We start from the raw sequence: 12598 nt of genomic DNA, 5'->3' as shown, positions 1-12598 counted from the left end.
GTCTCGGGGCCTCCCTGTCCCCTGCCTGTCTCGGGGCCTCCCTGTCCCCTGCCTGTCTCGGGGCCTCCCTGTCCCCTGCCTGTCTCGGGGCCTCCCTGTCCCCTGCCTGTCTCGGGGCCTCCCTGTCCCCTGCCTGTCTCGGGGCCTCCCTGTCCCCTGCCTGTCTCGGGGCCTCCCTGTCCCCTGCCTGTCTCGGGGCCTCCCTGTCCCCTGCCTGTCTCGGGGCCTCCCTGTCCCCTGCCTGTCTCGGGGCCTCCCTGTCCCCTGCCTGTCTCGGGGCCTCCCTGTCCCCTGCCTGTCTCGGGGCCTCCCTGTCCCCTGCCTGTCTCGGGGCCTCCCTGTCCCCTGCCTGTCTCGGGGCCTCCCTGTCCCCTGCCTGTCTCGGGGCCTCCCTGTCCCCTGCCTGTCTCGGGGCCTCCCTGTCCCCTGCCTGTCTCGGGGCCTCCCTGTCCCCTGCCTGTCTCGGGGGGGTCTCTCTCTCTCCCGGTCCCTGCCAGTCTCGGGGTCCCCCCCTTCTCTCTCTCCCGGTCCCTGCGAGTCTCGGGGGTCCCCCCGTTCTCTCTCTCCCGGTCCCTGCCAGTCTCGGGGGTCCCCCCGTTCTCTCTCTCCTGGTCCCTGCCAGTCTCGGGGGTCCCCCCGTTCTCTCTCTCCTGGTCCCTGCCAGTCTCGGGGTCCCCCCTCTCTCTCGGTCCCTGACTGTGTTTCTCTGTCAGTCTCTCTCAACTTTCTCCAAAAACCTTAGTGTGTCAGATTTTAAAGTTACAGCTTTAGCTCTGACTGGTGCTGGAGACTCCTTCCAAGAATGTTAATCAATCCATTTATATGAAGCCCCGTGTACATAGTTACTATAGAAATAATAAGTTGTTATCGAACAAGCGCATTAATATAAATCTGCGACTTGCTTTCCAGCCAGAACTACTGTTGGTTCTGCTGTTATTTAATAATTATTCGCCAAAGGTGAAGTGGATATCGGTGAATAATAACCAAGACAAAGTTGAGGTTATTATTCACTGATATTCACCGACCCTGAGGCGGATAATTGTTCTAGTATAAATACACAGGTGATTTTGTTTTTTTTTAAAAAAATCACATTAAAAAACACAATTTATTTCAAACTTCAAAAGCAGCATGCAAATAAAGGCGCAGCACAGACTTGTCACTTATCGACGCCGAGTCACATAAAATACTTTTATTTTATCGATTTCAAAACGATCCCACCTTCCCTTTGAATAGTTTTAGACCAAACTTCGTAGCATCTTTAGTGCTTTTAGGAACAGTCTTTTCTTTCATTTGTAATTCTTCCTCACTTACAGTGACGAAGCGATTGGCCAACATTTTGCCGAGTCGCTTGAGGTGATTGGTCAAGAGATTCGGACTATTTCTCGATAATCAGTGCACACCAGGTCTGCACCTTCTGACCTGATCAGATTTGAGAATTGAGCAGCCCTGTGATATAAAGCGGTTATATCCTTGAGTAAATAAGATTGTAGTTGTGGACAATAAGACGTCTTTTTAGTGATTTTGTTTTCATTTACTTTGTTTAAAGGCTAAATACGGAACATGGTGTTGATCCGAAGCCTCAAATCGTATCCTTATCAGGATCTTACATAGTGTCCGCCAAAGAAGAAGATGATTTTGAACACTTGAAAAAAATAAGACGAATCAGATCAGTGTTGCAGCAAGTTCAGCTGAGTGCGTTTTACTGAAGATAAAGGCAGTTTGTGCTTTAACAGCCCGATCTGCTTTCCAACCTGTTGTTTGCGCTGTATATTGAAACTGTAGCTCTGTCTGTGACCTGCGTTGTAAGCATTTGGCTTGGCTCCAGGCCCGGAATGGTATAAGTGCGAAACGATTGCCTACGGTTTTTTTTTTTTTTAATGTCTGTAGCCTGATGTTTCATGCTTACACTGCTGTTTGTGGTCGGCAGCAAATTTAAGTGCAGAGAAAGAGTATTGCTCAGCAGAATTACCAGGAGGGAGCTTTTCTTCACCGACTGCACCAGAAACTGTAGGAAGCTTGATATTTTGTCAGAGCAGTTGATGAAAGTCAACATTTATTTATTCATTCACTCACACACACATACCCATCCATTATCTGTAGCCGCTTATAGGCAAGCTGGAGCCTATCCCAGCTGACTACGGGCGAAAGGCGGGGTACACCCTGGACAAGTCGCCAGGTCATCACAGGGCTGACACACAGACAACCATTCACACTCACATTCACACCTACGCTCAATTTAGAGCCACCAGTTAGCCTAACCTGCATGTCTTTGGACTGTGGGGGAAACCGGAGCACCCGGAGGAAACCCACGCGGACACGGGGAGAACATGCAAACTCCACACAGAAAGGCCTTCGCCGGCCACGGGGCTCGAACCCAGGACCTTCTTGCTGTGAGGCGACAGCGCTAACCACTACACCACTGTGCCGCCCATCAGACACACAGACACACAGACACAGACACACACACACAATTTAGATTACTCCGCTGGGCTGCTATATTTGCTATCCATACAGTAAATATAGCATATATACTGTACATGTTATCAGTGATACTCGCCTCATCTCTTGCAAGCATCACCAAGCTGTGAGCAGCATCAGGGCTCGTAGTATTTTGGTTACCGGTTTTGTTTCCTGTGTTTTTGTTCAAAATACAGTGCTGTCAACTAGATCTATTTTCAAAATCGTAAGAAAGCACTTGTGCATGAATTGTCTGTCTTGGAAGCATTCTTTAGTACTAATGAGCACATTTTGTTTCACAAGTGTAGTGTAAAGACTCTAAAGTAATCCTTCCAAAGGGCTCAATTACCCCCCGAAGGAGCTGGTTTATTCCCACATGGGACTTTTGTAATTCCAAACCGAACGGATCACTCAAGAGTCCAGCATTGTCTTCGCTGACTTCTCAAGTTTTTGTTGAATGGCTGGAATTCTTGGCGTGAATATCTGCCCGAACCTTTCATTTGACCTTTTCAGAAGGACCAAACAAAAGCTGTGATAAGAGCAATTCCAGCGTTATGGACGTGACACTTGAACTCAAAATGGCAACAAATGACCCAGTGCATGTTTTATTGTCTCCCAGTATTTAAACAGGTGTTGCATATTTTAAGGCTGTACCATACTGGAGAAGTGACAGAACAAGAACAATTCCCATAGTACATCTAGGGCATGCCGGAAAATGCCAATAAAAGATGCGTTATGGATGTGACAGAAAAAGTATCACTTTTCTTGGGTGACTGTACATTTTTATCAAACTCTGTGAAATTGTAAACCTAATGTCAAAATGGAGATATCCGTTTGATAGAGGGGTCCAAGGTGAATATTAAAAAATCTTTGTTTAAAATATTTTGTATTTCATGCAGAGTTTCGGAAGGAAAAGTCAGCGTTATGGATGTGACGAAATTCCGTTATGGATGTGACGCGTTTGAAATAGACATGGCATACGTTTAGAAAATCAGCAATTTAACCACCATAACCCTTTGAAAAACTCTCTAAATATCAGCTAAAACTATCAAAGTTCTTAAATAATATTTAGGATGGCTATTGTTTTGCTGTTTTGTGGATTTTGGCATACATTTCTGTGGCTTGTGGCAATAATATAGAATTGTACATGATCAAAGTTGATTTTAGCTTGGGTTTTACATTATAAGAAAGAAAGACTGACATATTAAGGCGAAGGGAACAATTCTTGTGACAAACTGGTTCAACTTATTCACATCTGTAAAATACAGGCCTAGGTGATATCTCTGGGAGTGGTTTTGATGTATTACATGTTGCTTTATTCTTGCATGGTGAGGTTGACATTTACATGGATTTGCCCACAATCAAAAGGTACATTTTCTTAAAATAAACACCACTTGCTTGATATCGAATCAGTAGCCTTGGCGAACCACAAGGTAAATTTTTTTTAATTTATTTATTTTTTAAATCTGCTGATTATCGTCCGATACTACGATGTTATAACGAGGTTTCTCTTATTTCGTTTCTGGTTCTGATTGGTTCCGAAGTTTATCAAGAAGTAGAACGGGTAATCAAAACTGATCAGGATAAGTGGTGATTGGTTACGAAGTTTCGCTATTCTTACACTCATTCTTGTGTACCTTTTGATAACGCGAGATCACGATTCTCCGTTCTGGTGATTTGTAATGCGTATGTGCAGTGCGCTATTGTTACACTGGTTCTTACAACACGATGGCGCAGTGGCTCCGCCTATAGAGATCTTGCAGTCACGTGACCGGAAAGTACACAGCCGCTATCTTGTCGGTAAAAAACACCGCTGAATACTGCTGCACTCGTGTACAAAATGGATAAATTTCAACTGACGGACTACACGGCTCATTTTTCTAATGAACAGACAACTAGATATATGTCTAAAATAAACGATCTACAGATTAGTGACCCTTATGGCTTACCGGACGGAGTTTTCACGACCGTGTCAGTGGATATTGAACTGCCAGAGGTGGAATACCCGGACGTGTATAATTACCTCATTAACTTTCCCTCGCTGTTCAGTGGTGAAGCACTGCGTGCTTATAAATCTCTGGACAGTTATCTTTACAGAAATTCAGGATTTGTCAGCCACCCTCAGATGTGGCATCTTGTAAACAAGAAAATAACAATCCTCATTGGACGGGTAAGTCACTTAAGTATTACTAGTACTGATACTAGATATATCAGTAGTATCTAGTATAGCACTGACCAGCCGATTATAGAATAGAATAAGGTAATTCCAGCTGTAATTCCAAATCGTCCGTCTTGTTTACCATGGATCTGGTGTTGGAGAGGTAGAGGCTTGGCAGTGGAGGTTTGAGTGGCTGTTTTCTGAGCTTAGTCAACAGGCCGGCTCTGCAGCCTCGCTTTTGCTTCCTCTCCTGACGCCGCCTCCTTCGCCTGCCAGACCCGATAACAATCCACGGAGACCCCGCTGGTCTCGCTATCTCGTCCGGAATGTTGTGCATGTGATGGAAATCGCTACAAACCGTCATTTTCTGCTGGAAACCAATGTCCAGTAAGTCCATACGGTTGTAGTGGATATTGAAGTCCGGTACAGACGAACAACATGCAAAAATACACACAAAAAACATAAACATGCACAGGTAGGGAGAGCTTGTAGCTGCAGCCGTTGTAGTAGAATTGTATATAGTAGGGTTTTCCAGAAAAAAAGGTAGAAGTAGAAGGCGGAAATATGGCGTTTAACCGACAAGATGGCGTCTGTTACAATCTGGATCAGCTGTGACGTCACATGCAAGATCTCTATAGCGGCTTCACCCCTATGAGGCAGTAGCTATAAAAAGGGAAGCTGTATGTCATTTATATTTACATTAGATCCATCCATCCATTATCTGTAGCCGCTTATCCTGTCCTACAGGGTCGCAGGGCTGACACATAGACAACCATTCACACCTACGGTCGGTTTAGAGCCACCAATTATCCTAACCTGCATGTCTTTGGACTGTGGGGGAAACCGGAGCACCCGGAGGAAACCCACGCGGACACGGGGAGAACATGCAAACTCCGCACAGAAAGGCCCTCGCCGGCCACGGGGCTCGAACCCAGGACCTTCTTGCTGTGAGGCGACAGCCCCATTAGATACATATATTATCGAAATACAAATAAGAATACCACTACGTTAATAGAATGAGACCAAATTAATCGAGTAACAAAAAGGTGAATGTTAGCAACAATGAAATAACAAGAATAATGGTTCCAAAAAAGCCGTGATTTGATAAATGAGGCAGTTAGTTAAGAGAGATTTTTATTGAGACTCTCTGTATAATCTTCACAATTTCAACATGGGTTCCGTCATGTTGAAGTACATTAAAAAGGAGCCTGTTGAGTTCCCTTTTAAAAGCCTTTTTAGACTAATCCCTTATGGACAGTATTCAGAACCGTACACCTAAACCTGAAACAGCGTTCGGTCGAATGTAATTCTCGACTCTCAAATATACAATTTACGGACTGCAGAAGAGTGAGTGCTGGGAGAATGAAGATCAGAAATCGCAACAAAAAGTTAGTGTAAATTAGGAGGAGCCTTGTTATTAACTACATCATGCATCAAATTTACAAATGACTGGTAAGAACATGATATTTAATGGAGGAATATTAGTTTTCATAAATAATGGAATGACACTTTTGCGAATGCTCTTAAAATAAAAGTCTGCGAGCTCGCTTTTGTAAAACTAATAATGACACGTTTAAAAGGCTTGTCCCAAAGCACTTATTCCATAATTTAAATAAGGATGGATTAGTGACCAATACAAGGTAATTCAAGTTTCTTGAGGTACAAAACGTCTTAGCAATAAGACCGATCGATTTACTGATTTTTGGCGCAAATATAATCAGTATGATTTTTCCAAGAACGTGTACTCCAAAAAATTTGACTGCTTCATTTATTTATTTAGGCTGAGATACAGAATTTATCCTAATATCTGAATTTTTGGTGAGGACGGAAAATAATGTTTTTTTTTTTTCCATCAGCATTTTACTAAAAATCAGCTCGAAGAAGCCACCAGTACTAAACAAAAAGAAGGGGGGGGAAAGGCTGGGCTCTTGGTTGCATCATTTCCTGGCTCGTAAAACCATACAATTAGTGGAAGTTCATTTCTGCAAGCTGTTTCTTTTTGAACACGGACTGAAATTTGATTTATGTAGATATCTAGATATGGAAAGGAACTGGAAAGTTCAGTTTTGCAAGCAGAACCAGCATCTAACGTGACTGACTGACTGACAAATGCTTTGTTCATTAGATTCAGGATTTATTTTGTCCTCTAACTGATCCCGGGTCCATTACTGCAACACAAACTATAACTGTTGGTCTGTTTCCCTTCCTTGTACAGGCACATGACCCCTGAGAAGTTTTACATCGAGGCCTGTGATGATGGCGCTAATGACGTCCTGGTCATCGACAGGGCGTCCATGGAGATGACGCTCACAGGTAGGACTGAAGAACAGGACCTGTGAAGAGAGAACTAGAACAGGATCTTGCTCATGTGTTCGTGTACGCAGAATACACTGTACGGCGAAACCATTCCTCACTACACGCTTAAGCCGAGTCTGGGGGAGGGGAGGAAAAAAAGTGTGCGGTTTTGGTGATGCATTTCTAGGACGCACCCACCCACCCACCCTTTTTTTTTTTTTTTTTTAATGGTTCTTGAAAAATACAATGAAATGTAAACCTGTCATCTTTAAAAGCCCCACTGTTAAATTATAGTCTGTATATAAAGACTATGTTAAAATAATTTTCTTTTGTACCACAGCGCTGATGAATTCTCGATTCTGATTGGTTAGGAGGCATTGATTCATTTTCTATAACAGCAGCTCTGACTGGTAGTTCAGGGAGGAAGAAAAAAAAAAGCAAGCGAGCAACTCTTATAGTATAAATAGTGACCGTTTACTTTAAATGGATAAAATGTACAGCGCGTAATTAGAAAACATTGGGACTGATAAATTTCTTGTGATGTAAGAAGAATAAAACACTTTGTGACCTGCTGTTTTTGGGAAACTAATTGACTTTCCTGTGGTAACGGTACATATGACATCTGCTTGTTGTTGATTGTTTTCCTGGAACTGCGCATTCTCGAATTAATTTTTTTTTTGTTTTTTTTTTAAATTCCTTTCTGAATGTTTAATCTGTTCTTGGCCTGATCCATTGTCTTTTATGCTCTAGCAGGGTCTGACCTGCGACATACTGTATATATTCACCCTGTTTCTCTTTTTAAAGGTGTTATGAACATCCCACCATCAGGAGTCACCAGACCCATCTGCGGCATCATGGGAACTATTCGCCTTGTGGCTGGTAGGTTCTACTTTTACTAAAAGATCTGGCGTGTTTTATTTTAGATTGGAGTCATGCTATCAAGTATAAGGTTTATGGGGGCGTCATGGCTCGGGTGGATGGGGCGCCGCGGCTCATGTGGATGGGGCGCCGCGCCGTGGATCTGGGGACCCGGGTTCGGTTCCGACCCGGGGTCGTTTCCCGGTCTCTCCCCGTCTCTCTCTCTCCTGCTCGTTTCCTGTCTCTGCGCTGTCCTGTCCAACAGAGGTGAAAAAAGCCCAAAAAATATCTTTAAAAAAAAAAAAAAGTATATAAGGTTTATAATTTTGAATTTGTTTTGTCGTTTTGGTAAGTCCGATGAGCCGAAACCGATACCTGACCAAATGAAGCAAGTGCCGTTAACAAATTTTTTTCTAACGGCCACACAGCTGTTTAGTCCCAATCCTACAAGTTCTTGTCACATTGTGTATGTGGAAATGCTCTTACTCTCACTATCAAATATGGTTGTGAGTTCTACTGCTGAGTTTTAAAACGATTCAACTTCACAAAGCATATAAGTGATCTCTGATCCTAGTCAGTCAGGATCTTTTTGCAGCCACATTTCTTCTGTGAAGCTGATGGTTCACCACGATCCTTCCAGGTTTTAATAATGCACTGAACAGTTTTTAACCCAATTCCAGTCGTTTCAGTAGTCTCCTTAGTTGTTTTCTTTGCTTGATTCAGGCTAGTAATTTGACCCTTCCGAAACACTAACCTCTTTTTGCATGAGCACAGGATACGCCTTCTGACATGTTTGCCTCGGGCACTGTTTTGTCTTGTTTGTTAGTTAACAATCTAGCATCTAGACAGTTGCACTGACTGACTTCAAATTTCCAGGGCAGGTGGGCAATGGTCCGTAGAGTACCTGATTAAATTTTGGGGGTAATCGGGTCAAGGTCAACCTTTCAGTCAAAATAACATATTTTCCATTGTAACTCAAAAACAGTTCCCAATAGACATTTACTCTTATGAGCATATAGGAACTCCCATATGGCCTTTCATTTGGCACCATGATCTTTGGCCTTGAGTGACCTTGGAAGGTCAAACTCGAGGTCACGGATTTTCAGAGGGCTGTAACCTGAGAATGGTTGATGGTAGACATATATATTATTTACCAGCTGGGAGGTCCGTATCGTGAAATACCGTGACCGAGGTCTTGAAAGTACTGAGCGAGGCCCTCTGGGCCGAGGTCACAGTATTTCACTATACAGACAGACCTTAAGCTGGTAAATAATATATTAATTTTTTTCTTTACCAAATTCTAACAGAAAACGAGAGCGCCCGAAAGGGAAAACCGAGCTGAGCCGCCATTTTGAATCCTCATTCACGGCTGTAATGCAAATTGCTTCCTCCTCGGTATACAAGTGCACTTCCATGGCAGGAAAAAAAACTACATTTTGCCGCCTATGTAGTCCCCTATTTATACAAAATTGAGTCATTCAGGATTCAGCCATGTTTTTGCTTGGCATTAGCAACAATTAGAGGTTTTTAGCTTTCTCCTGAAATGTTTTCTTTTATTTCTTCTTCCTCAGGGTAGTAAAACTCGCTTTCGCTGTGAACACTGGCGTTATCTCTATCCATGCTGTAAAATTAATGCTGTTCTCCTGAGAAATGCTGGCAAAAATTTATAAGATTTTGGATAAACTTATAAATAAATCTTATCAAAAAAAGATAAATGTTGACCAAAAAATGCTACTATGTTTGTTGTTGTGAATGAGCGAGTCGTCAGAGGTCCGTAGCCGGGGTCCGTAAGGTAGGATACAGACCCGCTCGCCAGCCAATCCGAGCGCAGGATTTGATGGAAACCTGGCCGCAAAAGTATAAGTAGTCCCATATGGGCTTTCAGTTGCCACCATGACCTCTGACCTTGAATGGCTTTGAAATGTCAAACTCAAGGTCATGGATTTTCATAGAACTATAACCTGACAGCTGATGATTGAGAAATATTACCATTATCAACATGTATGTATAAAATAAGTGCTGTTGGGCGAGGTTTGTTTGGCCTGGCAACACTTGTTTAAGAAATGAGAAGCTACTCCCTGCATCAGTCAGGGTTAAAGTGCCATTCCACCATTGGATGTATTCTTTGGCATAAAATACAATATATTTTGACAACATATATAAACGGTATCACTAGATAGAGAAATCATTTAGCTTCAAAATGATATATCAAACATAATTTTTTGACGACAAGTATATTAATTTTGCGACCAAAGTCACCTACCCTTTTAATTTCCGCGCGTGATGTCATCGGCAGGTTCCCCTTCTTGTGTACCACGTGACGTGGCACATATTATCAGCAATGGCGGATAGAACGCGATAAAAATAATACCAATAAATCTAGCTAATACCAATAAATCTAGCTAACTGAAAGATTAACTCAATTTTTCGCAATTTTTTTGGCCCCCATATACGAGGAGAAATGACTCCCTCACTTTGGGGGTTTCCTGGTCTAAAAATAGACCAACACGTGGTACACAAGAAGGGGAACCTGCCGATGACATCACATTTCACTACCGCGCGGAAATTAAAAGGGTAGGTGACTTTGGTCGCAAAATTAATATACTTGTCGTTGTCAAAAAATTAGGTTTGATATATCATTTTGAAGCTAAAAGATTTCTCTGTCTAGTCATGTTGTCATAAAATATATTGTATTTTATGCCAAAGAATACATCCAATGGTGGAATGGCACTTTAAGAGAATTGTTGCAGCTGAAACGTTAATCCCAGTCAAAGGCTCTTAAGTTTTTGCCTAACTAAATCCAATCAATGACTTTTTTTTGGGTCACACTAATTGACACACTTTTTTTTTTTTTTTTCTCATATCTTGATGTAACCACATTAGTGAGTCATACTATCTTACCACATGTATACACACATGCTTGTCTTGCTGTCTTTTTTATTTTTAAATTGTGAAAAGAAGGTTTCCTTGTTGGGACCAACCATATGTCCAGAACTGTCAGATATTTCTATCCTTATGGGGACATTTGGTCCCCAGCAAACTATAATTCCATGCCCCCACACACAGGCCTCTGATCCCCTAACAGCTGATTTAGAAAAGAGATAATGGTGTAAACTTGTTTGAGAAAGGTGTTGGCCCTACAGTGCCGTAGCCAATTGGACGGCATGGTGGCGTAGTGGTTCGCACTGTCGCCTCACAGCAAGAAGGTTCTGGGTTTGAATCTCACAGGGGCCTTTCTGTGCGAGTTTACGTGTTCTCCTCATGTCTGTGTGGGTTTCCTCTGGGTGCGACAGTTCAGACATGCAGATTAGCTACAATGGGGTCACTGTAATAGATAGTTTTCACTGACGTCACGGCATTCCGGGGAACGCCCCCCAGCCGCCATTTTGCAGGGCAAACAAAATGGACCATCGCCACTACCCGCTACGTTATCTCGGATGAATTTATTAAGTTATATAGTCAGTTTTCTAAAAATAAAGATCAATGTCGGCAAAATCAAGCAAACGGAAGTATATGGATACATTGGACGACATCTCACGACAACGGTATGCAGCCAAACTGTCCTTGATTGGGGGAATTGACCCCTACGAAGTGGACAAAGAAGCATTTTCAAGTGATTATGCAGGGCTGCCATCCATATCGTACCCTGATATTGTGAACTATTTCATGAATACTAAAAGCGCCTACACACTTGACGACCTCAAAGCATACAAGTCGCTGGAGTCATACAATTATTTTGTCTGTGGCTGGGTCCGTGAAGTCCACCATATTAAAAACAAGTGACAGTCGTGTCCTAATTACAGCCAAGGTATGTACACATTGGAGTTTTAGAGCTCTCAACACTGCATATAAATGTGTGTGTGTGTGTGTGTGTGTGTGTGTGTGTGTGTGTATAATATCGAGTTGATTTAAGACAAATTTTACATCCATTAGTGGTATTACAGTACCATGTCAGTATAAACTTTGTAATGTAATTAACTGGTATGTAGGCTTGTTACACGATTGTTTGTTTATTTAAACAACTTATAAAATGATCGGAGCAGACTTGGCTGTGTTTGGAAGTCTGAAAATCCTTGCGGTTGATTCTTGCAAGCCATAGATTTCTCCTTTGTATGCTGAGTTTCTTTGTTTGCTCGCCTTCGTGCTCCCGTACAGTGGGAATTCCATAAAAGCTCCGCTTGACGTCATCATCTAACCTATTACGACAGCCGTGAATACAACAGGTGTGCACCATTGCTAGCTTTAAAAATAGTAATAATGTAACTATAAATGTAAATAATATATAAATAAATGTAACTCGCGCGTTACAATGTGTGCTCAGTGACCCGTACGGTAAGCTTGCCCTACAAGATGGCCACCACCAGGGAATCCCCGACTCTGTGACGTCATGTGAAAACTATCTATAGGTGCAAGCTGTAGTGATTTCCCAGCCATAATGTATGTACATGTATATCTCGTTATGGCAAAGCTAAATTAAAAATTGCCCCTACAGTCAGGATGGGAGGGATGACGTGCTTTCTCTCTCCTCTGCCAGTCAGTGATCTTAGCCAATCATGGGTGTCGCAGCAGTTTGAAGAGGAAATGTGTGTTAGTCTTTACGCTCCATGGTTGGTAGCTATCGTATGACTGGGAAGAGCTGGCTGGGAATCATGTATCATCAAATATCTATATCACCTGTATCTCGGTTTGTGCTTGCAGGGATGTACCTCGTCGTCATCACCAGGAAGAAGAAAGTAGGCGACCTGTTTGGTCACACGGTGTGGAAAGCCATGGAATTCGACCTCGTACCCTACAGAAAGACTGTTTTACACCTCACAGAAAACCAGGTGA

The 12598-nt window shown here is 42.7% G+C and overlaps 1 protein-coding gene across 1 annotated transcript in view; it reads left to right on the top strand.

Annotated features, from left to right (window-relative positions):
* The window catches only part of sacm1la (SAC1 like phosphatidylinositide phosphatase a), a 51396-nt gene that overhangs the window by 5817 nt on the left and 32981 nt on the right, over nucleotides 1–12598 (top strand). Inside the window, exons 2-4 of the mRNA XM_060904660.1 lie at nucleotides 6831–6928; nucleotides 7715–7789; nucleotides 12467–12594. Coding sequence (XP_060760643.1) covers nucleotides 6831–6928; nucleotides 7715–7789; nucleotides 12467–12594 — 301 coding nt within the window. The remainder of the gene's footprint in view (nucleotides 1–6830; nucleotides 6929–7714; nucleotides 7790–12466; nucleotides 12595–12598) is intronic.

This window comes from Neoarius graeffei, chromosome 22 (genome assembly GCF_027579695.1).
Source record: "Neoarius graeffei isolate fNeoGra1 chromosome 22, fNeoGra1.pri, whole genome shotgun sequence".
Taxonomy (NCBI): domain Eukaryota; kingdom Metazoa; phylum Chordata; class Actinopteri; order Siluriformes; family Ariidae; genus Neoarius; species Neoarius graeffei.
Note: the sequence above shows the minus strand (reverse complement) of the source record. Positions and strands in the feature narration are given on the sequence as shown.